At 53.5% G+C, this 25648-nt stretch overlaps 12 protein-coding genes across 12 annotated transcripts; 7 read left to right on the forward strand and 5 right to left on the reverse strand.

The window, feature by feature from the left end:
* Window positions 1-498: 498 nt before the first annotated feature.
* PG994_012918 (heterokaryon incompatibility protein) lies at window positions 499-1509 on the forward strand (the record flags this gene model as incomplete). The annotated part of the gene is made up of 1 exon (XM_066864327.1): window positions 499-1509. One exon carries the CDS (start codon window positions 499-501, stop codon window positions 1507-1509), a length of 1011 nt encoding a protein of 336 aa, XP_066709288.1.
* A 1476-nt stretch (window positions 1510-2985) lies between these two features.
* PG994_012919 (uncharacterized protein) lies at window positions 2986-3759 on the reverse strand (the record flags this gene model as incomplete). The annotated part of the gene is made up of 1 exon (XM_066864328.1): window positions 2986-3759. One exon carries the CDS (start codon window positions 3757-3759, stop codon window positions 2986-2988), a length of 774 nt encoding a protein of 257 aa, XP_066709289.1.
* A 1391-nt stretch (window positions 3760-5150) lies between these two features.
* PG994_012920 (uncharacterized protein) lies at window positions 5151-6650 on the forward strand (the record flags this gene model as incomplete). Its single annotated transcript, XM_066864329.1, has 5 exons — window positions 5151-5332; window positions 5406-5852; window positions 5910-6018; window positions 6098-6457; window positions 6513-6650. The coding sequence occupies 5 exons, from the start codon at window positions 5151-5153 to the stop codon at window positions 6648-6650; spliced, it is 1236 nt and encodes a 411-aa protein (XP_066709290.1).
* A 1618-nt stretch (window positions 6651-8268) lies between these two features.
* PG994_012921 (trypsin-like cysteine/serine peptidase domain-containing protein) lies at window positions 8269-8871 on the forward strand (the record flags this gene model as incomplete). Its single annotated transcript, XM_066864330.1, has 1 exon — window positions 8269-8871. One exon carries the CDS (start codon window positions 8269-8271, stop codon window positions 8869-8871), a length of 603 nt encoding a protein of 200 aa, XP_066709291.1.
* A 359-nt stretch (window positions 8872-9230) lies between these two features.
* On the forward strand, window positions 9231-10129 carry PG994_012922 (uncharacterized protein; the record flags this gene model as incomplete). Its single annotated transcript, XM_066864331.1, has 2 exons — window positions 9231-9407; window positions 9467-10129. The coding sequence occupies 2 exons, from the start codon at window positions 9231-9233 to the stop codon at window positions 10127-10129; spliced, it is 840 nt and encodes a 279-aa protein (XP_066709292.1).
* A 244-nt stretch (window positions 10130-10373) lies between these two features.
* On the reverse strand, window positions 10374-12001 carry PG994_012923 (N amino acid transport system protein; the record flags this gene model as incomplete). The annotated part of the gene is made up of 4 exons (XM_066864332.1): window positions 10374-10470; window positions 10524-10999; window positions 11074-11630; window positions 11701-12001. The coding sequence occupies 4 exons, from the start codon at window positions 11999-12001 to the stop codon at window positions 10374-10376; spliced, it is 1431 nt and encodes a 476-aa protein (XP_066709293.1).
* A 692-nt stretch (window positions 12002-12693) lies between these two features.
* Window positions 12694-13362, reverse strand: PG994_012924 (uncharacterized protein; the record flags this gene model as incomplete). The annotated part of the gene is made up of 3 exons (XM_066864333.1): window positions 12694-12832; window positions 12912-13095; window positions 13215-13362. The coding sequence occupies 3 exons, from the start codon at window positions 13360-13362 to the stop codon at window positions 12694-12696; spliced, it is 471 nt and encodes a 156-aa protein (XP_066709294.1).
* An 853-nt stretch (window positions 13363-14215) lies between these two features.
* PG994_012925 (uncharacterized protein) lies at window positions 14216-14988 on the forward strand (the record flags this gene model as incomplete). Its single annotated transcript, XM_066864334.1, has 4 exons — window positions 14216-14334; window positions 14396-14558; window positions 14645-14754; window positions 14829-14988. 4 exons carry the CDS (start codon window positions 14216-14218, stop codon window positions 14986-14988), a joined length of 552 nt encoding a protein of 183 aa, XP_066709295.1.
* Window positions 14989-15196: 208 nt separating this feature from the next.
* On the reverse strand, window positions 15197-16116 carry PG994_012926 (Botcinic acid biosynthesis cluster B protein 16; the record flags this gene model as incomplete). Its single annotated transcript, XM_066864335.1, has 2 exons — window positions 15197-15749; window positions 15857-16116. 2 exons carry the CDS (start codon window positions 16114-16116, stop codon window positions 15197-15199), a joined length of 813 nt encoding a protein of 270 aa, XP_066709296.1.
* A 623-nt stretch (window positions 16117-16739) lies between these two features.
* Window positions 16740-20244, forward strand: PG994_012927 (DEAD/DEAH box; the record flags this gene model as incomplete). Its single annotated transcript, XM_066864336.1, has 2 exons — window positions 16740-20073; window positions 20111-20244. 2 exons carry the CDS (start codon window positions 16740-16742, stop codon window positions 20242-20244), a joined length of 3468 nt encoding a protein of 1155 aa, XP_066709297.1.
* An 806-nt stretch (window positions 20245-21050) lies between these two features.
* PG994_012928 (Thioredoxin) lies at window positions 21051-21868 on the forward strand (the record flags this gene model as incomplete). Its single annotated transcript, XM_066864337.1, has 3 exons — window positions 21051-21187; window positions 21347-21451; window positions 21670-21868. The coding sequence occupies 3 exons, from the start codon at window positions 21051-21053 to the stop codon at window positions 21866-21868; spliced, it is 441 nt and encodes a 146-aa protein (XP_066709298.1).
* A 586-nt stretch (window positions 21869-22454) lies between these two features.
* Window positions 22455-24879, reverse strand: PG994_012929 (uncharacterized protein; the record flags this gene model as incomplete). Its single annotated transcript, XM_066864338.1, is given in 3 exon segments — window positions 22455-23192; window positions 23204-24649; window positions 24754-24879. 3 exon segments carry the CDS (start codon window positions 24877-24879, stop codon window positions 22455-22457), a joined length of 2310 nt encoding a protein of 769 aa, XP_066709299.1.
* Between the last annotated feature and the right edge of the window lie 769 nt (window positions 24880-25648).

Consider the following 25648-nt stretch of genomic DNA (forward strand, 5'->3'; position numbering starts at 1 on the left):
AAGACCGATGTATGGGTCAAGAAGCAGTTCTTGCACGAGTTCGGGGAGAAGGTGCAGCAACCACTGGACCAGGTCGAAGGGGGTTGGTCGTTGACCCATGAAGAGCATCTCCCGTGGAGGCATAGCTGGGGTGATTACGTCGCGCTATCCTATGTCTGGGGGCCCCAGACCCCAGCCAAGACCATCACGATCGACGGGCTGCAATTTCTCGTGGGGCCGAACTTGTACCTCGCGCTTGAACAGCTGCGTAAGAGCCAGAGGATTCGGCAGGGTTTCAAGGTCTGGATTGATGCCATCTGCATCAACCAGCAAGACATAGACGAGCGAAGTCGCCAAGTAGCCCGCATGCGCGACATCTACGCCTCGGCCTGGCAGGTGGTCAGCTGGCTGGGAGGCGAGCAGGAAGGCAGCGATCTCGCTATTGATGCATTGCGCTACATGGCACGCTTGCCGACCGAACCCGGCGAGGTTGAAGGGCTGTACCGGGTGAAACGTGGGATGGACATCCGCCCTTTGTTTATCACCTGGGACAGTTACGAGAGTCCGTTCCGGGACGAGGTGTTCAAAGCGCTGCTGGGTTTCTTCACCAGACCGTATTGGCGCCGGATGTGGATCTTGCAGGAGGTAGCCATGGCCCATCCCGAAGCGCCGGTCCTGTGCGGTGGGAAATGCCTTTCCTGGACGGAGCTTCGCGATGCTGCAGGCCTCATCACCGCCGACGAGGAGCGCTTCGGTCGCCTGATCGTGGGAACGCTTCAGTCGACCTGGAATTTCGAGATTGGCCAGGCCAGACTCAGCGAGAGGAGGCCTCTATCATCAGAGAGGCTGTGGAGGCTGATGACGGAGCTTCTCCGAGTCCAGAGTGACCAAAACGACGCACCGCTTTCGGGAACAACCACTGACATATTAAGACCACTGCTGTTGGCCCGCGACGCGGCTGTCACGCAAGAAAATGACAGGGTCTATGGGATACTGGGAATCAAAGCTGTAGCTGAGCGAGCGTCTCTGGTACCAGATTATACTCTCCCACTTGCCGTCAATTTTCAGAGGTTTTCAGAGGCACTCATCATCAGTGGCAACTTGAATATTCTGCGACTTGCGTCGCTTCTCGACCAGCCGATCTACACCAAGGGCTCACTCCAAACTCTCGGAAGCAGAGTGCTCGAGGCTGCACCGTGCGTCCATGGCCTTCCTTCCTGGGTTATATGCTGGACGTGTGCCACTCTACCAGTGGCACATATGCGGGCTTCGTATCACGCAGGAGGAAAGCCAAATATTGGAGCACAGACTCCGATCGTGCTTTACGACTCGCGCCTTAGGGTCCAGGGCCTGATCATCGATACTATTGCCAGTTTGGGTACATGTCATCCCGCGGAAGCCACAAATAAAAATACTATCACTAGTCCCGAAGGCCGCAACAATCAATACGGTGGGCTCGAAGAAACGCGAGAGGCACTATGGAGAACAATTGTTGGCAACAGTACCGCCCAGGGGGATTACCTGCCCTGAGGAGTACTCCTGGCTCCTGGATCCGAGAATATGGCGTGATGCTGTTTCTGGCGTATTTTCACACGGGCTCGAACTGGAGAATGTAATGAAGAGGAACGGGGATCTTGGCTTATGCGGATACAGTCTGAAGGAACTCATCTTTGGCCCTGGGCGAACGCGAAGGCCGTGGGGAGAAAGATACTACAATCCGACGAAACCGCAAAGGGAGGCCTTGTCCTGGGCCGTGGACGTATTGGCATGGAGACGGCTGATGAGTACGGAGTCTGGGAGACTGGGACTGGCCCCCGCCAGTGCTATCGTGGGAGACAAGATCGCCGTTTTCCCGGGTTGTGATATGCCGGTGGTTCTCAGATGGCACGATGTCGTTGACGGAGGGAGGCTGGTGGGCGAATCTTACGTTCATGGCATCATGGACGGGGGAGGTCCTCCAACAAGGCTTGGTGTGCTCTGACATTGACATGTATTGAGTCGCTGCAATGATTAGGTCTTACGATGATTGCGTAACTTGAACATCGGCACACATGAATAGAATATATGGTGTCTAATATAGATGAGACCTTGGTCCAGGCGAAGTCATCTCACAATTCTCCCTAACCTTAGGTGAAAGGAGGCTTTGCAGAAGAGAAATTTCTTCAAATACAGCATGCATTCCATTATTCAGGGGTGCTTGATGGAGAGGGAAGGTTTATCTCTGTGTCAGATCGGGATGTGCATACCGAAGGATCAGAATTCGAGAAATTATTTGTCCCCATTACGACAACATGCTGTGTAAGCAGCGGCACTTCGCCTACCTACTTACTTGTCGGCTGAGGATTAAGACATGGCAGACTCAGCCTACTACACAAGTAGAATATACCCCAATAACACATGTTCACTTAGAGAATTACAGATGTCAGACCTGTCAGTTCTGGGGTAGCTGGCGCCAGGAATGATTGGTGGTATTCAATACAAGGAACAATTTAGATGTTTTAAATTTTAGAAACAACTTCTCAAAGCCTATAGATGCCTTATGGGGTACTACTGAGGTGTCAACAACAACGTGAGGTAGAATCGACAGCAGGGCATAAATCAACTCACTCAGGCCCCTTCTTTGAACTATTCCGGCTATCCCAAGCATACAACGACACAATGTGGAGATCAACATGGCAGAGTGAGGGGGGCATCAATATACGGCACGAAAAAACAAACCAGAACGGTCTAGTCTTATCGATCGGGTTCTTTTCCAACATGAATCTGTCAACATGTTCTCCATTTCTCATCATTCCCTTTGCGACTCGTCACCAATCAGTGTAGGCGGTTGCAGATGGGTATGGGGTAAACAGTATCTGTTTAAGCACACGCCTAATCTCCACTGCAGAACCCCATCATCGGTGCCTGACCTCAAAGACTAACATCTTGTTGTGTTCCAGCTGGAATACATTGAGCAACTCATATTATCGAGACATCCAGAAAGCCTGGCATAGAAATCCAAATGACTCAATCTTCGAGCTTCTTCTTGCCCTTAAAGACCACCATCCCGTGCTGCTCAAGGAAAGGCTTCCAGAACTCGGGTTCCCCCTTGACGATAGGGGCGTTCTCAGGCGGCTCAATCTCAAACTCCGTGATCCCATACTTCTCCGGCACCTCGTATGAGCCCGACATGCTGATGTTCAGCGTGCTCGCCTCATACTCGAGCGGCGGGTCCAACTTGATGACGTAGCGGTAGTGGACCGCGTCGGGCGTATCCAGGAAGTCCTTGGTGTAGAGCCCGTACCGGCCGTCCCATGCCGGCGCCCGGGGGTCCCCTACCCGGATGCCCAGGAAGCGGCCGCCGGGCTTGAGGTAGGCCGCGCAGTTGCGCCACATGCCGTCGTACTCGGCGAGGTCGTGCGCGTGGTCGAACACCCAGCCCGCGAAGACGACGTCGTAGGACGACTTGGGGCGCAGGGGCAGGCTGTCCAGCGGCTTCGAGACGTCGGCCTCGTACCAGCGGATGCGGTCGCGGCGGCCGAGGGACGCCTCGACGGCCTGGCCCGACTGCATCATGGCCGCCGAGATGTCCACCACATCGACGCTGGCCGCGCCGGCGTCGAGGGCGTCGCGCGCCTTCAGGCCGCTGCCGCCGCCGAGGTCCAGCACCGTCAGGCCCGAGCAGTCGCCCAAGGCGGACCGGAACATCTGCTTTTCGAGATCGCCTAAGGGGACGGACGACGTGTAGTCATCGTACGACTTCGACTGTTCATCGTACTCTTTGGCCAGCTGGCTGTTCATGGTGGATAACTTGCAGTGTGTGTATTGCGTATTTTCTCAACTATGCAAGAAGTGGATGATCGGGAAAGACATGAAAGCCCAGCGGAGGGGGTTGAACGGAAAATATAAGGACAGCGCTGCCAATTTTCACTCGGTCACAATTACCCCTCATCAAGCTATTTCTACTTTGCTGGAGCGGGCGATGTCAGCATAGTTGTACCAGATGAACACTTGGTATCCCGTTTTCGGCGATGGCGACCAACAAGGTTGGTTACTGAATGCGGGGATACTGTGTGTGGTAGCACTGAAAATAGTGTTTCGTAAACATGGCCAATAAGGAGCTGCATCAGATGCGGAAAGGAAGGAGATTGGTAGCCACTGTGGTGCACGCGTCGTATGGCTTTCTTGTATTTGAGGTTGATTGACAGGAATCACGATTGTGCTTCCCCATCTACATTTCGTGGGGACATCGGCCTCGTAAGTACGTAGGTTTCCTACTGGCACAACTACCGAGTGTCTGCTAATACATGGCAGCTGTTGACTGGATATGGCAGGTTTGTGGCACGACAGGTGTAATTAACAGCTCTCCTTTTTTGGTGTGAATCGGCATTTTATCGTAATAGAACTATATGATTAGGGTCTCCGGAGGCCGGCCTCTGTTCCCATGGGATAGATGACAGGAACCTACTAAAAACCACATAAGGGGGGAGTTGACCAGGAGCACTAATATATGTCTTCTTATAAACAACCTCTATGTAAACGTGCAGGGCGGATCCTCCATAATTTTAAACGGACTTACCTATATAAAGGCGGGAATATTATTACTATGGAGTTTACGTCTAACGGTAAATACTTAACCTCCATCACTATAGTGTAAGGATTTCCGTATTTTTCTTCCCTCCTATTTGATTCTACCCAAGAAGTGATAAGGCGTTGGCCGTACTAACGCCCCTAAACCAAGCTGTTCTTTTTATCTCCGACCTCTATATAACTTTCCATATCTCTTTTCTGGACACATATTTGGCACATGCATGAAAGGGCAGTAGCAATAAACCTCACTTGGGGCCAGGCCAGCCAACAAAATTCACATGGCCATGCTTGGTGTCGAATGGAATGATTTCGTGAGAAAGACTTGTGAAAAGGCAGAGAGGCAAGGGTATCACACAAGTTACGCCAAAGAACCAATACATCTTTATGATCATATAGTTGAGGTGCTTGGCTATGTAAAGCAAGGGATGCGGAGACTGCCTTTAATCTGGTGCCGCAAGGAATTTTGTTGTTGGTTGGTTGTCATCATCCTTGTCCCTTTCCCCTTTGCTCCCACTTCACTTCCGTCAAGATCACAATGCACTTTTCAAACCTTTCAACTTCAGTTCTAATTCGTACCAGTGACTACCATCAGTATCCGGACCATGGCATCCACTGTGGCCATCGTCACCGGAGCAATTGCTGCTTTCACTTATCTGTTTCTCCGGCTCCTCAGCCACTGGACGCAAGATGCGCGAGAGCCGCCAGCCATCGAGACCAGGTGGCCTTTTATCGGCCCCTTGATTGGCATGATTAGGGAGAAGTCACGCTTCCACCTCCGCCTGAGGTCTGTTCCCCCGATCTGTCCTAAACATTTCCTTCAGTAACCCTTGTAGCTAACATGGGTTCATGGGGTCTAGAAATCAATACCAGCTGCCCATATATACGTTGCGGTTGCCCTTCCAACGTATTTACGTGGTCAACTCCCCGGGACTCATCCCCGAGCTGCAGAAGCAGTGGCGCGCGGTCAGCTTTGCTGCCATTGCCGCCGATGCCGGCTCCGTGGTCGGCATGAGCAAAGAAGCCGTCCGGATCATGCACCAAGACCTGAAGAGCGAGCATGGCTTCAGCGTCAGCTGGCCCCGCTTCATTGCGCCCTCCATGGCGCCCGGGAAGGGCCTTGACGCGATCGGCAGAAGGTCCGTCGAAGTCTTCTCCGCCGAGATGGAGTACCTGAGGGCGCAGGGACGGCCCGCCGGGACTGGTTTGTGGGCCTGGTCTCGCCATCTAATGGAGATGGCTACGACCGAAGCTGTCTGGGGGCCACAGAATCCCTATCGAGACGCGGTCATTGCTAATGCCTGGCGGTAAGTCCCATTTGTTCAATCATCAGCCCAGGAAACGATACTAATAAGCCAACGTAGAACCTTTGAGAAGGGGTTCTTGTCCTTTTCGATGTTTCCATTCGCCACTACGTTGTTCCCCAAATTGTACCAGGCACGTGAGCTTGTCGCCGCCGCCATGATTGAGTATGTGCGCAACCGCGGTTTTGAAACTGCCTCTGGACTTGTTCACAAGCGTTATGAGCACCACAGTAAACTGTTCGGCCTAGGAGACGAGAGACATTGCCCGCGGGGAGCTCGGGAACACATTTGCCGTACTGGGCAACACCGCATCCTGCGCGTGGTGGGTGCTCTACCACATCTTCTCTGATGCCCAAGTGTTGCGCGAGATCCGGTGCGAGCTTTCGGAAACTGTGCATGAAGACGAAGATGGCCTTTGCCACGTCGACATGGCCCATCTTCTTGCCAGCTGCCCGGTTCTCCTGAGCACTTTCCAGGAAACGATGCGCTACCGTGCCGTGAATCCTGGACCACGCGTGATCCTTGAAGATGTGGTCCTCAATGATGGGACCCTACTAAAGAAGAGTGGCATGCTGATGATACCAGCTACGGTCCAGCATACCGACATCGTACCCACAGGAGCGAAGTGGGTTGAGCCCAAGTTCGAGAACTCACCCCCCGCAGTCGGGCTTCCCTGTGCCTGACGAGGACGTCGATGTCACCTTTCGTCCACGAGATCCGAGCAAGAAGTGGCATGTCACGTTTTCGGGGGCAGACCAGGCCATGGGGATTGTGTCAGAGGACACCATGGCGGACGACTAGAGTCCTCATTAACATCGTGTATGGTATGGATGGCATACTGCGCTGGATTAAATTTGCAACCTCCAAGCACTTCCGGTTAGCCCTTGCGGGTACATACCGCTGAAGGGTTGGATATTTTTGCCCCCTTTCCTATCTATTTTCTCTAGTCCATCCTTAATACCCCCCTTTACATAAACAGTTACATATTGCAGATTTCGTTATAGTTTCTAAGGGTGCCAAGCCTCACCAAGCTTCTAGTTTCATACCAATGTCAGCGTCTCGATGCAGACGGAAGAAGCAAACATGCATGGATCTTTCTGCAACGTGGAACAGTCTTCGTTTAGGTAGGCTAGGCAAAGGCACTGCTACCTTCCAAAATCCAGGCGTCGGAGCGACTTGGATGCTAGGAACCGTCCGAGTACTACCCTCCAAATGCACGTTGGTCCGTATTTGTTGGACCCGAGCGACGGGAACCCGATAAGGGGTGGCTGGTTATTGGCCGTTATGATGGCTTCCCGCATAATTTGTTCGCTGCTAACTTGCCAGAAGACAACGGGCCGTTGCCTATTTTACCGGGGAAGATTGGATGCCTTGGATTGGGGGAGATGAATATCCATGGTATGCTACAGTCGAAAATATTGATGACTGCATGGACCCCAACCAAGACGTGTCTCTAGATGACCGAGGAAGGTGTTAAGACGGCTTGACATGCTTCGGATAAGACCAATGGCCGGTTAGGGCGCCATATGCTGCGTTGAGATGAACCTGCAAACCTTCGGGGTCTTACCCGGAATGAGGATGATGCATCCAACTGATTCAAAAGAAATTTTGGAATATAGTTTGCAAATATCTGATGGCCTCTGATACTTACAAAATCTGAATTGGGGGCCTTCTCGATTCCGACCATGCATAAATCATCCACCACACCTTCCGTGGGTGCCTCCTAGGGAGGGTGTGCTGGTGGAACCTACCGGACGAATTTCTAGCGCTCGGAAGATATTCAGATACTCAGCGGCCGGTCTAGATCCCAGTTCGATATGTCTGGGCAATTCATCAAAAGGCTCGCGTCGAACCATCCTGGGCAGGTAGTTACCATCAAACTCGACGATGGGAGCCGAAGGAGCCATCATGCTCAGTATAACGGAGCTCTCGGTTTGGTTCTTGGCTTTACTATGGTGGTGTAAACATGGTAGCCGCCGTCGGAACCCCGTCTGTTATCCAAAGGTTGAGTACTTATAAAAGGGGAGGGTAAGGATGTGATCAATAACCAGGGCAGCAGCAGCAGGATGCAGCCGGAGCAGTCACATCCAACTACCTAACACATACAACGCCCATTTACGCAGCTGTTAGTCTGGCAATATGTCTCGCGAGCCTGTCTTGTGCTCTGCCCATCAATGATCAGCCCGGCTTAACCTGGATGCATCCCATCCTACCTAACCCTAACCAGCCTGATCACCGGCTCGCAAATCTTTCTCCGCCTCAAGTCTTCACAGTCTCGGAGACTACTTTATCGTCTTTGTAAAATGCCACTGCGGCACCCCCAAGCGGCCGCCCTGCCACATCAGTTCAGAAGAAGCGCTATACCATCGGCCCTGATGACCGGGTGCGCTGGGACGACAGAAGCTACCCCTACTCGGCCATGGGACGGCTGACGACCCCCGGGTACCTATGCTCCGGCAACCTGATCGGGCCGCGCCACGTCGCCGCCGCGCGGCACTGCCACATCTCCGACGTGCCCTACTACTTCGCCCCGGCGTACAATGGCCGCGAGGTGCTGCCGGGGGCGCAAGTCGAGGCGGTGGTGCTGCCCGCCGCCCCACTGTCCGAAGGCGCCTGCGGCGAGTCCGCCGAATGGGCCGCCTTCGTGCTCAACGAGCGGCTGGAAGAGCGGCTGGGCTACCTGGGCGCCGATGTCATCGACGATGCCCACCGCGGGAAGCCGCTCTTCTATAACTACGGCTACCCCGGCGACCTCGACGGCGCGAGCCGGCCCTACCGCCAGCAGAGCATCGCCGTACACCGCGACACGCGCTGCGACGCCACCGGGCCGCTCGACACCGACGCCGACATGTCGCAGGGCCAGTCCGGCGGGTCCCTGTGGCTCGAGGAGGGCGGGAACCATTGGCAGTACGGCGTCTTCTCGCTGCTATGGTTTATGAACGGCGTGTATTACATGACCTCATTCGCAGGGGGTGATGGGTTCGTTGCCGGCGTGGTGCACGCGCGCGAGACTTGGCCTTAGTAAAGAGCCCGGAGTATCATTCTACATTCTATATTATCCCCGATGAGAGATCATTATTCGATGGGCAGAATCCGATATTTGTCGCACATTGTCTGATTCCTTGAAATTTTCCAATCAGATTTATCTCTTTATTCGATAACAAAGAGCATTTGTTTAATTACCTTACAGATAAATGATCACTTTTGTTCGAGGGTTTGGCCTTGTTTTCTCTCACTATTGGGTAGTAGGATTTAGCTTCTCAGGGGACCCCATCAGCATGGGATTGACAGTTTCGAATAATCTATGATCTGTAGTTGCACAACTCTTTAGTTTCATATTTACCCTGAACTAGTTCTAAAGATTCCTGCGATACACCCAACATGTCTGGGACACGTAGACAGTCAGACAAACAGACAGCCTCTGGGATTCTCACTTACGAGAAGAAGCTCTACGAGGATCTCCATAGCTTCTATGCCGAAGGATCCGAAGATGCGTCAGATGACTGGGAGAAGCGCTGGGATTGGATGCTCGCGCGAGCCCATCTAAACTGTGGCATGGTCAGATTCATTATTCAAAGCTACTATAAGCGTTTCGTACTCCTGAAGAGGAACCCGAGGCGCACGGGAGCCGCGAAGCAGGGATTCTGATCCAGCAAGCCAGGCTGAAACACGGCTACAGGCTGAATTACAGCGACCTGGAAGAGTATGTATTCGGCAAGGGCTGGAGTCTTGACGAAACAATCGCGCACCTGAAGCAGCCCTTCGGCAGGCGAGGACTTAAGGTAATACACGAAGAGGAGGAGCTGGCGACTGCGAGTACGACAGCTACCCCTGCCCACGCGAGCGCAACGAAGAAGATAAGGTCGTTGCTGCCAGTGCCCTCGAAGCCGACGACAAAGCTTGGCAGGACCCTGAGGGCAATCACCGAAGAAGAAGATGAGGGGTATGTATCTCATCAGGGACGCGGACCCGAGGTGGTAGGGATCACCTTCCAGACCGGCCGCCATGACTTGCCCGAAATGTACGATCGCCTTGCCGCCAACCTTGACGTCGGAACAGAGGCGCAAAAGCTTTCCGTTACGGCGCTTGTCATAGAGCGGTCCACCACGCTGCCCATGCCTGTCTGTATCGCTCAAGATTGGCAGAAAGAAGCGACCGTCGTCCTCCGTGTGCTCGTCAGGCTGATTGACCAGAAGCTGGAAGGTATCCAGGCAGCCGAACCCGAAACGCCGGGCTTAGAGTCTCTCGTCTCATTCCAGCGGAGAACTCGGAAGGGGTAACTAGTAGGCCAGTTGGTGGACCAATATATATCTAGCGCCATTTGTACGTTACTCTTCACTTCCTCACTTCTTTCTTCCTGCAATGTCCTCGGGATTCTCGTATTATTTATTATATTAGTATACCACCTATAAATATATCGATAACGTCTAAAACTGGATTGTTCCAAACTGTAGCAAATCCACAACTTTCGCTGGTTTTGGGTATATTAGAATGCGTTTTGTTTAATCTTGTTCCTGTCCCCCTTTATCCAGCCACCGTCCCAGAGTTATCGGCACAACTAAAGGCGGAACCAATCTCGGCATTGCTGTAGGCTTCTTTGATCGACATAACTGTGGCGTATCTGGGTGCATTGTCAGTAAGGTCTTTTGTTTGGTGTTTACATGCTTTACTCACGTTCCACAGACTGCAACAAAGACGCCCAGAAGGATCAGGCAAATATGCAGCATCCACTTTGTTTTCTGGACTATGGTGCCTTTTCGATACGCCGCAAAGTCGTGGAGATACAGAAATCCCGGCATGATAAGTGCCATTGGGGCAAAGCAGATCGAGCCGGCGAGGGATAAGATATAGTTGAAGATGGTGATGGACTCGGCCAAAATGAAGGCAATGGCACCAATCGTGAACGTAATACCCACCCATGTCACCCAATGCGTGATGGTGCTTGACTGCAAATGCCGCGAGTTTCGAAGAACGCGTACAAAGACGTACTTGGATGCGATATGCTGGTTAATGGCTCCACTGGCAATGAGGCCTACCAGCGCAATGCCATACGATATCTTCTTGATGAGGTCACCTGCGCTTCCGAGGGCAGGATTGGCCACCCACTTGCCACACCAGGCGTACACCACGACTGCCAGGGACAGATAGCACTATTGGGTGATCAGTATCTCCAGGGTGATAGGATAGGGACCACCCCCTGGGGGAATAGGCAGATAATACTTACTGATAGAACGATGGCCATGCACATGAAGACAGCTTTCTTGAAGTCTCTGGGCTGCCTCATCTCGCTAATGACGGGCAAGAACGCACTAGATCCAGCGCTAGAGATGAAGATAGTTGCAGTCGCCGTCATGCCGGCAACGAAAGTTGGGTAGTTGATAGCGACAAACCCGAGCTCGAATTCGCCGGTCTGTGGGGCGGCCGCGGGCCGATCGCGCGTCGTGACGCCGATGGTCACGATAAATATGGCCACAAAAAGGGAGATGAAGCCAGCGAAGGTGATCCAGCCCATGTTCTTGAGCGTCCGGATCAGGGCGCAAGCTGTGATAATGGCGGCGGAGATCAGACCCCACCACACGGTGCACAGAGCATGATCAGACAGCGCGTTGAAGGCCACCGACAAGCCAATGATGCCAGACCCAGTAATCAGGGTATAGGCGATGAGGAATATGAAGCCGACCAGTTCCTTGAGCCAGGGTCCGCCAAGTGTGTGCGCCATGTCAACAATCGAGTGGCATTCAGGATGCCGGTTCCTGAAGTTTCCCTGGATGATTGCGCAATCTCAATAGTGAATATCAGATCCCAGCATATCTCTCGTGACAAGACCCGATCTGGGATGAAAACGACTTACAGGTATTGACCGCCTGCCATGCCACTAGTGACAAAGCGCCGCCGACTGCGCCCAAGGCGTAGAGCGCGGTCGGAATGGACAGGATACCGGTCGAGAAGACGATCTTGAGAAAGATGACGGTGGCCCGGGGCCATCCGACGGTGCGAAAGTCGACGCCATCGGTATTCTTCTTGAAGACCTCGTGGCTCTCAAGCTCTGCATCGGAAACAGGTGGTAGTTTCAATGCGTGGTGGTCGGGGCCTTCCACGATGGCTCTTGTGTCCGTCACATCACTTCCCACCTCGTACTTCTTGGAATCCATGATGAAATCTATTGAGACGTTAAGTCTTTATAGAGTACCGAAAGGAAGATGGCAAGCAAGCGAAAAGCCCATATGTATAAGGAGAAGAGATCAAATGGTCTATCTATCTTATGACAGCCCTGCCATGCGCTTATGGATGCCGCACCTAATCGTTTAGCGAAGATACAGTCTAGAGCCGATGGGGGCGATGAGTTCCCCAAATGCGTCAAATGTGTTGCCAATTGGGCAGGCAGAAACGCAGGGCTAATCAAAGCAAAGCACAACCATATCTGGTCTTGTCTGACGTACTGGTGATAGGACCGGAGTGACAGGGCCGATCCTCATCGGAGGGGCCCCGATACCCCCAGATTACCGGACCCCTGCACCCACGCCTGACAACTACCGACGCCTATTATATCGGTCGGAAATGCGGGGCTATCCCATGTCCATCGGGACGTCCTAACCTAGGACTACCGGTGTTACAGGGGGCTCGATCAGAAACAAAGGGTGCAGATAAGATAAAGGATTGAGGTGTTCTTGACGCTGAGAGATTAGATAGGTCCATGTATGCTCATGTTTGGAATACTTCCAACTTCAAAAGAATAGCACGTTACACAAGCCTTCATACTCTTCTCCATTTTCCGTCTGATAAGATAAATACACAGAGAATAGTGACTATTGATACGCGTCCGCCCTCCTGAGACCATTTCTTATCATGTAGCTGTACACGCCTCGTCTGTAGGCGTCTGGATTGTGTTGACAGTCAAGTTATATACCAGCAGGTTTCCTGTGTGTGCTGTCCAATTCGGTATCCCATCGGCGCCCTTGGCTACAGTAAAAGCTGCATTGCCGCTGTCGACTAGTTAGTGACGTCTTTCTGAGGAGGCCATATCGTATCAGCCAGATGGAAAGGGGAGAGCTCATGGCGTACTGGGCTTGGGAACAGTTCCCTGGGGTGTAGGTGGTCTGGATGACGATCTTGGCATTGATCGTCTTCGTCTTGGAATCCTCGCTGACCACGTTGGCGCCCTCAATCAGGTGCCACCATGCCTTGTTGCCGTCGGGGGGCAAAAGGTTTTGCTTGACCGCAAGGATCGAAGTAGCCCCTTGAAGGTCTTGCCGGCGGCAACAAGCGAACCGTCAGCGGGCCAGAAGTTCGTGAAAGAGGTGGTGGCCGTCTTGTCCTCAGAGATGCGGTAGTACCTTACAACGGTCCGTCAATCCTCGGTAGTACTCGCTCTAGAATGGTTGGGGCAGCCATACTCTTCAACAAATGGGGCAAACGCCGCGTCAACATTAGATTCGGGCTTGTATGGGCTCATGTCCACGGGGGAGGCGGAAGCGAGGCTGATAATGGCCAGAAGGGGTGCTGAAAACTTCATCTTGGAGGTTTGCGAAGCTTTGCCGATATGATAAAGAGTGACTTGGTAGTAACGAGTGAATGGGTCAAGGGAAATATGGGGGCCTCAAGCGTAGAACAAGTGAGTGAAGTGTTGCAAGTGATCAAAACCCGATTGGCATAGAGATACCCAGAGCTCTGTCGTTAAGTATGACTGCTTACATTACGCTTACCGGAGTGACCATCCCGGAGCTTTTCTCGTCGTCGAACTCAGCCACGGGATCTACCAGGTTCGCCATGCTGGGCGCAAAAGGGAAAGCTTGGCGAACCTTGCGGCCCCTACCTCCGGTACTTCTCCTTCAATATAGTCGGTGTGGAGCCGAATAAAGTTTTACTGTTTAACCCCAGTATTCCTGTATAATTATTAATCCCTGTTTAGGCATCTGCCAAAGACAAACTCTATGTAATTAAATGTAAGGACTTTAGGAGACGCTCGAGGCTGAGCGGATCCGGTAACCCCGTCAACATCTTGATCGAGGCTGGACTAGGATAGCCCCTGAACGCTAAGGTGTGCGGTTTCTCCCGCCTTCACTGCCAAGCCACTCTACTAGGATTTTTGTGGCACTTCAATCTATCCAGGAGGCAGTGTAACGTTCTATTTAGGGCATTTTATCGAATGTTATATGGCGTTCAAAGTTTTTCGTTTACCCCGGAGAGTTCTGGCCCCCATCTTCAATCATGCGGGCATAACCCCTTTTCCTCCAGCATGGGGTAACATCGACAAACGGCATCTTATATAAGATAACCCGATATATCACTCCCCGTAGTAGCATACCGGCTATCTGCGTTACTTTTCGCTCACCTACAGTTGATTTATACATTTGTTGATAGTCACGATGCAGTTCCCACAATTCCTTTCTTTGGGCCTGGCCGCCGAGATGGCCGCGGCCGTCAACATAATCAACTACAACCCCCAGCCCGACGTGCCGGCCGAGTTTCGTGAGTTCTTGAAAGCGTATGTGTCGTGACCTATTTCCCCCTCTCCAGTATCGTGCAACTAATGGGACTCATAATAGGCTCGTGGGGCAGGCAGATAATGCCACCGCTACTGATTCCTTCACGGACTACTTCACGTCGACTGGCCGACAGACGACACTGACCAAGGACTGCGTTGGCCCAGCTGCCATTCTTAAATGCAAGCAGGGGTTTTTACCGCCAGACGGCCGTATGACGCTCACAGTACGCTTCCTTTTCATTTCTCGCGTATCGATGTTGCGCTGGTATCTATGATGAGACGCTGACCTGCCGCGAACTACTTATTAAAGCACTTCCCCAACACCACTTTCGTTGCAGAGGACACCGCGGACTCGACCGTATATGAGGTCCGGGGCCGTATCGAGAACAACTTCAAAGCAGGAAACTGCTCGCAAATCTAGTACGTGAAGCTGGCTGGGCGCCGTTGTAGCTACATGGATAGGGACCCCCTAGTTACTAACAAAACGGATTCAGCTACCAGACGCAATACACCATTCTCAAGACGTCCCAGGCGGGCGGGATGCTGCCCAACTTGACGCCTCATCCGCAACATCAGGTGTCATGGTATCACGACTATGTTATCACTCCCACTGGGGTGCCATCTGACATCCCCTGCGATAGCCTTGCGCAATAAGGGTGGTTACTTGATCTGATGAGCGAAAATGATAAGGGATGATGTTTTTTAAATGGTCTTCCGGGGGAACACATTTGGTCTTCATCTGTAAATTGTATTATATTACCTTAAATATCTGTACCGCCGTTAATGGCATGAAACAATCTGCTACCTGTTCGACCGGAGCTAAAAGAGAGCCAAAAAAATAGAACGAACGGTGTAGTGCCCACTAGTACCCCTTGAATCTTCTGAGATCTGCATTCGAGATGATGGTCATGCCATCCACCTTCTCTTGTCCATCTGCCGCAGCGATGTCGTCGTGGCGGCCCATGGCCACCTCGGCCAGGAACTCGCCCATCTTCTCGGTGGGCGCCCAGAGGTTCTTGGCGAAGCGGCGGATGGGCGCGTCCAAGAACACCTCGGCGACGTTGTGCACCAGGGGCCGCGGCGCGACATAGGGCTTGATGGCGTCGTGGCCCGCCATGTCGGGGTAGAAGATGCGGACCGAGTACCCCCTGAGTTGGTTGTTCGGACTGGACCTGCAGAGGCTTCCCAGCGACAGCTCCGTCTCCCCCTTGATGCGCGCTTGGAATGCCGTCAGAAGCCCCGGCTTCGTCGTCGTGTCACCGCCGGCTACGTACACGAACCGAAATGGTGGTGCTGGTGTCGTTGACGCACCCTCCCCTGACGTAGCAGTAGCAGCATCGGGCTCGGGCCCCGGAAGCGACGAGAAAGCCTTGGCGGCTGCTTCGGCATATGCCTTGGTGATCTGGACATATTCGCTGAGGTGCATAATCAGTTCCGAGCTCTTCGTGTCTCTCGTGTTATGCGGGGTAAAGTATCTTCAGGCAAGGGGGTGAGAGGAGGAGACGGGTTGGAGCCAACTAACGTCCTCGAAACCTGCGACTGTGCCACACCGATGGCCCAAACACAGCCTGCTGCTCCCTTTAGCTGAGCCAGCACCTCGTCGTCGTACGTCCCGAAGTCCTTGTGGATGATGACGTTCACCCGCGGGTCGGGACGGTCTTGGACCATCTGCACGGGGCGCCGGCTCAGGATGCTGATCTTGGTCACGCTGCTCATCCGGAGCATGGCATCGAGGGCACTCGAGCCGATGAGCCCCGTGGCACCAGTGAGAATGAGGTGCATCGTAACTGTACTTAGTTGCCCGAATGAGATGTGGTCAGGATATGCGTCGAAGAGAGCATAAAAGGGGTAGGATATGTCAACTGAGGTTGAGGTGGGGGTGTTTCGTAGATATACGAACAAGGGAGTGCTTACACTGCCCAGCTCGTCTACAGGCGTTTGTTGATTGCGAAGCAAGCATTTATTAGTGCTGACACTCCTGCGCAGTCGCTGCAAGTCTCGCAAGACGCCGCAACCAACAATGGTTATCGCATGTGGCTGGCCATGTTTCAACGTCGAATTTGGAATTAACCGAACCTGTCGATTCTCGGAGCAACTGGACTTCCGCCACTGTTAGTAGAGCATGGTGTATCGGTCCATGTTTTCAATTACCAAGTTTACAGTAAGTATCTGGTTGTTTACATTCAAACTAAATCATTATGTGTCGACCATGATGGGAAACGTTGCTGATGATATCAAGCCGGGCTACGTACCCATTTATGGGCGTCACGTGATAGCGTGTGCTATTGCCGCGCCACCATTGTCTTTGACGTCAATCCCATCATTGTCTCGCGTCGATGCAAGCTGCCCAGAACAAGAAACCCTACTTTCTCCAAATGCATCTAGGGTACGGTTGAGGAAGGAAAATGTCGACTCTCCGGGCGGTCACAGTATCAAATAGGCCCATTCGGCGGAAGAGGAAGCGCACGGAAAACGACACGGAATCGCCCGAAGCTGAAAACGCCAAGGATGGCTCTGTCGCAGGTGTAGGCGGTGGTGCCAGTGGCGTCAGTGATGCCGAGACCACCAAAAAGCCTACAGAAGCGGCAGATGGCAGCGCAGCATTGAAGAAGAATAAGAAGGCTCCCGCGCCCAAGAAGAGTTCCCATGTCAAATGCGTCATCGAATGGCCGCCTCTCTTCAAGGAGTTGGGCAAGACGCACCGGGCGCTCAACCTGGTGTTCACCTTCTGCTCCACCCGTAAGCATCTAGCGACCACGTTTGACACGATCAAGTCGGCGGTGGAATCCCACACCCAGAAGGAGCTCAAGATCGAGGATGTCGCCGCGGTAGCCGCCTTGCGCCCCGGAGGCGTGAACTTCACCTACGTCGACGAGGTCATGCTGCAGACCGACATCAAGGGCGCCGAGCGGGACACGACGTTCAAATCAGGCCGGTCCAGGATGAACATCCGGACGCAAGGGCCTGCGCCCGATGCCTCTGTGGGCGGGCTCACGGGCATGGACGAGCTTGGCCAGCATCACCCGGATGAGGCGCCCCTTAGTGGGAAAGAGATCCTCTACTTCGAGTTCATTGACGGCGACCTCAAGCGGCAGGTGCAGAATCGCAAGACGGGGGAGCCTACGAACCCCAATAGGCGGCTTCGGGATGAGGATCTCAAGATGCCCGTGTTCAGCCAGAAGCAAATGACGTCGTTGATCGAGAAGCGCAACCAGAAGTTCGCCAACGCCGCCAGCGCATATATCAATCGGTGTGTTGAAGAGAAGCTTGACCCCGAAGTGATGATACGCCAGGAAGCAGAAGCACACATGCCCGTTCCCACAGAGTCGGAACACACTACACCTGCCCCGAAGCCCGAGATGGACACAGTACCCAAAGAGATCCCTAAGGAGAGAAAGAGCATCCCGGAGATCGTTCAAGAACTCAAGCAAAGCTCTTGGTACGTGAATCAGATTGTGCCTGACGGCCATCGCGTCTTTGAGCCCCAGGAAGCCGTCTATGGCGAGCTGGACTTCCTTCTCAGCCAAGCTATGGTCAACGCACTATTCAATGCAAAGGGTATCACACAGTTCTACGCGCACCAAACCGAGGCTATAAATGCCTTGGAGAACGGGCATCATGTTGTCGTCTCGACTTCAACGAGCTCGGGCAAGTCTCTCATCTACCAGCTCCCGGTAATCCATGCACTGGAGAAAGACCACAACGCCAGAGCCATGTACATCTTTCCTACCAAAGCACTAGCTCAGGATCAGAAGCGCAGCCTGAAGGACATGCTATCTTATATGGATGGGTTAGAGCAAGTGCTCGTTGAGACATTTGACGGCGACACCCCGATGCAAGACCGGAACCAAATCCGAGATGAAGCCCGTATTATATTCACCAATCCAGACATGCTGCACATCACGATACTTCCCCAAGAAGATAAATGGCGGACGTTTCTCCAGAATCTGAGATACGTTGTCGTCGATGAGCTGCATTATTACAATGGTCTCATGGGGTCTCACGTGGCGTTCATCATGAGGAGGCTACGGCGCATCTGCGCTGCGGTCGGCAATCGCCGGGTCATATTTATATCTTGCTCGGCGACGGTCGCAAATCCGCAAGACCATTTCCGGACCATCTTCGGCCTCGAGAATGTACATCTTGTAGACTTTGACGGATCACCCTCAGGTCGTAAGGAGTTCCTCTGCTGGAACACGCCCTACAAAGACCCGGGGGATCCGTCAAGCGGTCGCGGAGACGCGATGGCGGAATGCGCACGGCTTTTCTGTCAACTGATCTTGCGTGGAGTTCGTGTCATCGCATTTTGCCGCGTGAGGAAGCAGTGTGAGGTGCTCGTCTCGGCGGCCAAATGGGAACTCGAATCGCTAGGACGGCCCGAGTGCATGGCGCGAATCATGGGTTATCGCGGAGGCTATACTGCCCAGGACAGGCGGCAGATTGAAGCCCAAATGTTTGAGGGCAAGCTCATGGGTATCGTTGCCACGACTGCTCTGGAGCTAGGTGTAGATATTGGTACGCTGGACTGCGTGATAACCCTGGGCTTCCCCTACACAATTGCCAACCTCCGGCAGCAAAGTGGTCGCGCAGGTCGGCGAAACAAGGATTCACTATCAGTTCTTGTGGGAGACTGCTTCGCCACAGATCAGCACTATATGCAGAATCCCGACGAACTATTTACCAAACCCAACAGTGAGTTGCAGGTTGACCTGGAGAACATGCTTGTGTTAGAAGGCCACATCCAATGCGCGGCGTACGAGATGCCTATCAGGCCAGTCGAGGATGCTAAGTACTTCTCGAAAGACCTGGCCAAGATCGCCGAGGAACGCCTGATAAAGGACGAGCTCGGATACTACCATTGCCACGACCGCTTTCGGCCCGTGCCTTCCAAGTTTGTCGCCATTCGAGACACGGAAGAGGACCATTTTGCGGTTGTCGACATCTCTCATGGGAAAAACATCGTGCTCGAGGAACTCGAAGCATCTCGAGCCTTCTTCACTATCTACGATGGTGCCATCTTCCTTCATCAAGGAAACTCTTACCTGGTGCGCGATTTTCAGCCGGATAAAATGATTGCGAAGGTCGAAAAGGTCAAAGTGGACTGGACAACGCAGCAGCGTGATTTCACCGACATCGATCCGGTCGAGACCGAGTTGATACGCAAGATACCCGGGTCGCTCTCTCGTGCTTTCCACGGATCGATACGGATCACGCAGAACGTGTTCGGCTATTTCAAGGTAGACAAGAAGCGCCGAATCCTCGATGCGGTGCAGGTGGACAACCCGCCCATCATCCGGCATAGCAAAGGCATGTGGCTGGATGTGCCCAAGCGGGCTCTCGAGATATTAGTCGATCGTCGACTCAATGTGGCTGGCTCCATCCACGCGGCCGAGCATGCGGTGATGAGTCTGATGCCCAACTTCGTCATCAGTATGCCCGGCGATGTTCGGACCGAATGCAAGATCGGACTGAAGGAGTTTGCGCAAAAGGAGACACAGAGGAAGCGGCCTGCTCGCCTCACTTTCTACGATGCCAAAGGCGGCGCAGGAGGGTCGGGGATCAGCACCAAGGCTTTCGAGTTCATCGACTTGCTGCTGGTGCAGGCCCTCAAGAGAGTCGAGCATTGCTACTGCGAGCACGGCTGCGTCGAATGCGTATGTTCGGAGTTGTGCAAGCACGCCAACGAGGTGATGAGCAAGGCCGGCAGCTCCGTCATACTCAAAACCTTCCTGAACATGAGTATCGACGTCGAGGGCGCTCCCCATGGGCCCCGAAGAGATGAGCCCCGCCGGGATCGAGACGGTCGTGCTGGCCAAGCCAGTTCCGGGAAAGGGACGGGTTCCTGTTGTGGATGACGTTGAAGTGAAACTCGAGGATGAAGAAGATGATGCTGGCTTGGGTGACCAGTGAGGCGGTTGTTTGCTGTGATAGAAGATACGATAGATGAATACCTGTAGACTTGATACCCTCTTCCGTCTTTTTGGGCTTCGATCATGCTCAAAACCGGGTAGCAAGCAGCCTCATCATCTGATTATTGATATCTATGGTGATGCTACGAGACGGTTCATAAAGTAATACTGTTGCTTAGATCAGCAAAATATTTGACATGGCCATGCCCTACTTCCATCCGAACTGATTCCAAATATATTCTTATTTGGGAACGAGGCGGCTGTCGGTCGGCAGTCGGAATCCGCGCCCGACCGCTCTTGAGAAGCGGTAAAAGTGACGTGCGTTCGTTTTACTGCACAGTAATCAGCAATTACCCAGACAGGACAAATTTTGCTCCCGAGGTTGCCATGCTAGGACAGACCCGACAAGGGAGCTCCGAACCAATACAGGGGTCTGACGATCGCGTCATCGTTTGCTGCACTCTCGATTGGCCTCTTTGACAAATCAACGACATCCTTTGCGTCACGTCTTTTTTCTTTATTGACTTCAAAGCACACACACACACACACACACACACACACTGATACTGCTATACTTACAGTACCGCTGTACCACACCCTTTAGCCCTGTTAGCCCGCCTGAATGCACTAGAAGTCCCTGTAGACCCAAGCGAAAAGCCGCTAGAAACAGCAATTCATCAGGAAGCTTCACTCTTTCTGCTGCTTCTGAATAAGCCAAACACTGCCCATTCAACTTCCTTTGCTTCGGAATCCCCGTCCCCATATAAAACACAAAACCCCTCCTCTCCCACCATCCCACCATTCTCCATGTCAACACCATTCCTCCGCAGTACCATCCAGTCTTCTCTTCTGAGACGCAGCATCTTTAGAACTTCTACTATCCAGCAGAACATTCGCCAATTCCACTACACGTCGCCCAATATGACTGTCCATAACATCAGCACGTATGTTTGTCCCGCAGCTTTCCGAGGAGGCGCAAACTCATTGCTGCACCTGCACCCCACTTCTTCACGTGTGCCTACGTGCGCCGAACGCTGGACCTCTTATCACTCTGAGAAATGTAAATGGGGAAATATCGAACTGACATTATGCCTCACATGTAGCACCGAGGACTGGAAGGCCGCCCTCAAGAACAACAAGGTCGTCTTGCTTGACTGCTTCGCCACCTGGTGCGGTCCTTGCAAGGCTATCTCTCCCATGCTGGTCAAGTGAGTGTTCCCTCGTCCCCCCATCGTCGTCCCCCCATCGTCATCCCCCCAACTATACAATATCGCCTGTGCGAGCAAACGACAGGTTGAATGATAGAATTCAAAGACGTCTTTCTGCCTGCCTCGCCCCTTCCCTCCTCATACTCACACCCCCCGGCGACATCGAGACCCCTTGTCGAAGCGAAAACAGAGTCTAACCATTGCAACGCAAAACTCAGCCACTCCAATGACGAGCAGTTCAAGGACGTCTTCTTCGCCAAGATCGACGTCGACGAGCTGCCCGAGGTCAGCCAGGAGCTCGGCATCCGTGCCATGCCCACCTTCATGCTGTTCAAGGACGGCGAGAAGGCCGAGGAGCTCGTCGGCGCCAACCCCCCTGCCCTGCTCGGCCTGCTGAAGAAGGGCGTCGAGGCCTAGAGCGCCCCGACACCGGATACCACTGGCCCCGCCGCTGCAAACTTGGCATCCGGCCTCCCGGAGAGAAAGCAGTCGGTCGTCAATGTTGGCGGCGGAACTATCGATACGAAGGAGCACAAGCATGAGGGTGGCAGCAGCGCCTGCTGTGGAGGCAAGGCTGACACCGCATGAACGAACCATAGATACCCATCCTTGCGACATCTTGGAATGGCCTGGTTTAGATACATCAGTTTGAGTGCGCGCGTTGGGCCAGAGTTGGCATTTCGCACGCACCTTCAAACACCCATGAATAAAACAAAACACTTTAGAGAACCCAGCAGTTGTATCATTAAGTATTGGTGTCATATAAGGTCTCACTTGTGATTATTGTCTGCAACGCCTCTGCGACACTGTCCTAACTTCGTATACGCCAATTATGATCGTTGCTCAGATTATGAAGCTATAGCAGCAAGGGGACATGTAATCTTGGTAGCCCTTCTCAAACGCCTAAACTCCAGCCAGGTATCATGTGATCCATCCCCTGATCAAGCAAATATGCTACCTACACGCACAATATTCTGAAACAGTAGAAGATCCCTTTCAACATCTACTTCTGCTCTTTGTTGTGCTCCTCGTAAAACTCCAGGGTGAGGGCAGCAAGGAAGCCCGGGATGCAGCCTTTGTCGCGGACCCAGAACTGGATCTGGTCGGCGATGCTCCGGGCGAAAACGCTCTGGGGCCCGCCGCTGACCTTCATGGTGCCGCGCTCGCCGTCGAACACGATGCTGTTCTCGTGCTCGTCGGTCTGGCTCGGGTTGAAGACGCTCTCGACGCGCATCTTGCCGTTCGGGATGAAGGTGACGGTCCAGCCCAGCGTGCTGAAGATGGCCTCCTTGAACTCGTTGGACTTGGCGCCCCAGACCTGCTTCAGGCGCTGCGCCGTCTTGTTGGCCGACGCCGTCTCCCGCTGCGCCTCCTCGACCTCGCGCTTCGCGGCCGCGAGCTGCGAGGCCGGGATCACGGGGAAGGCCGGGTTGCGGTGGGCCTTCTGGAGCTGGGTGAGGAGTTGCTTGTTCTCTTCCTTGAGCGCCGTGAGGGTGGCCACCTTGATGGCTTCCCACTCGGCCGTGGGGTTGGATCGAAGAGACAGCACCCGTGTCTTGTTCTTCTTCTCGGCAGCCTCGAGGCGCTCTCGGAGTGATTGGTAGTCGACTTGGAGTGTGTTCAGAGTCCTGTCCTTCTCCGCGACTTGGTTGAGCAATGCTTGTCGCTTGCGGTTAAGCTCAGAGATCGTTTCAGATTCTACAGCGTCGTCCTCCCTTGGTCGCTTGGAACCGACCAATTGCTTGGTTTCACCGGGGCAGAACCTTCCACACTAGAAAGCTCTTCATGAAGAGCCTTGACATCAGATTTGTAGTTGTCCACCAACTGCTCAAGCTCGGCGACACGGTTGTTCCTGACTTGGTCGACCTTTTCCGGCTCAAATGTCTCGTCCTCGGCGTCAAACGTCTTGAGCTGGGCACGCAAGTATTCGACTTCTTTAGCCGCAAGGGCGCGCTGGCGCTCAAGCCTGGCACGAGTCTTGTCGGCTGGCAGCGCAGATGGCGAGGTCTTGAGCTTCTCGATTTGCGTTTTCAAAGTGCCCATTTCCGCCTCCAGAGACCTGATGATTCCGTCCCTTTCCCCGATCTGCTCCTGGAATTCGCCCAGTTTCTGAGTCAGAGATGCCGTGGTATAGCGTTGCTCGACAAGTGCGCGGGCAACGTCTTCGGGTGAATCAAACTCCATCATGTCGTCACTGGCATTTCGTAGGTAGAATGTCCAAGCCAGGCGCTCATCTTCCAGTCGTTGCCTTTGTATTCTGGCTTCGGCAAGCTCGCTTTCTAGTCCAGCCGCGGTCTCCAGCTTCCGTTGTAGCGACCGCTTCTCCTCCTCCACTACTTCGACCGCCTTGTGAATCTGTTTGTAGTGGCTTAGGTCGCTGTGCATCTTGGTGTTCTTAGACTCCAAAGTTCGGATGTACTGCACGTGGTCAGACAGTTCGCGCCGGATTACAGCGATCGTGTCGGCGTCACCAGTTTGCGCCTTCAGACGTAGGACATCTGCTTCGAGTTCGCCAATGACCTCATCCTTCTGGGCGAGTTGCTCTTGAGCTTGTTGTAACAACTCATCCCGGGCCTGGTTTTCTTTCTCGTAAGCTTCCATCGACTCGCGTAGATTTGAGGCCTGTAGCTCTAGGTCGGAAATGCGCTTCTGGCTCATGCGGTCTGACTCTTCTTTGACGGCTGATAAATCGTCCAGCTGCTCCTGGAGAAGCCGGGCTTCGCCTTCTGATTCGCGCGCCTTCTTCTCAAGTGCTCGGGCGTCACGTTCCGCCGACTCCTTCAGCTCCGCCAGTTCGGACATGACAGACTCGATCCGGCGCTCTACTGCGCCTTTTTCTCCTTCGGCATCTTGTCGCTTGCTGTAGTCTTCATCGGCCTTCCTGCGGCATTCGCGTATTTCCTTCTCATGCTCCAAGGCGGCCATGTCCTTTTCCTTCTCGTAGTTGTCGCATTTGTAGTGCATAGCAGCCAACTCAGCTTTGAGCTCCTCTATCCTTTTACGCTGTGTCTCGTACTCCTCTGCGTCGGGGGGAGCCAGGTTCTCTTTGGAGCTTTCGCGCGACGAGGCCCGCACCGACTCGCCATTCGCCTGGCCATGGCGGGCGTTGGGTTTGACGAACGGAGAGCTAGTCGCATTGTCGGTGCCCGTGATGATGTCGTACTGGGGCTGCGATGTAGATCCGCGGAAGTTGGAAACCTGGTGGAAGGTTCTTTGTTAGTAGCCGTGTCGCGACCGAAAACAGCAGATTGCGCCCCCTTGGTGGGCAATCGAGGAGGACAGAAAGGCCAGGAAAGACATACTCTTGATGTTCGGAGGGAGGTCTGTGGTCGTGGCAGAGCATTTCCGCCCACGCTGTGACGGAATTGGCCACTCATTGGTTTGCGCTTCGACGCCAGCCGGGCAGATTTTGGTGTAGAAACAGTCATGTTGAAGGTTGGCTGCTCGGCCACTGACTATGTGTGTATGTTTGTTTATTTAGGGAAGTGTAGCGCCGGTGATGGCCTGTGAGTGGCTGTAACAGCGAGGTCAGGCGCCACTTTACCACCTGCAGGGAGTCAAGGAGATTGATGAACAAAACCCGTTTCCACGCTTCCTTGCTGCTGTTGGCGGTATGCGTTGGTCTGGACTGGATTTCAAGCAAGGACAAAGGACGGTAGCGGGCCCGAGGCGCACGGACATCGAAGGCCTCTTATCGTACCTCTTATCGATATCGCGTTGGCGTTGGCCTTTAGCCGCTTATTTTTGGCTTATTGACTATTGCGATAACGCTAGCCGTAATCGGCTTATCGTGGCCGCGGTTTCTTATCGTGACAGCGCTAGCGTGTTAGCGTTTCTTCCGTAGCCCGTAGGTTGATAGGGAATCGTACTGAGCCTCCTTCACTCTTCCAATAATAAATCCACAACCAGATCCAAGAGCACGTCACGCGCCAGCGAGTGTTTGGCATTCGGGGGACGATAGGGAGAGCTGATGCGCTCATGCTCCAGTGAGCAGGAAGGAATGCGTCGGCCCCTTTGCTTTTGCGACTCGACTCGATTAAAAAGCCGCGCGACAGTCGCCTGGAATGTTTGTCAATGCAGGTGATCGAGGTGAACAATGAATGCACACAAGCGATCTTGTCCAGCTCCCTGCATGTCCGCCATCGGCTGGACACCTGATCTATTTTCAGGACGAACCATGACAGTCGATGCCACCAA

Source organism: Apiospora phragmitis, assembly GCF_038363925.1.
Source record: "Apiospora phragmitis strain CBS 135458 chromosome Unknown utg000011l:1.0-3236445.0:1.0-3240683.0, whole genome shotgun sequence".
Lineage (NCBI taxonomy): Eukaryota > Fungi > Ascomycota > Sordariomycetes > Amphisphaeriales > Apiosporaceae > Apiospora > Apiospora phragmitis.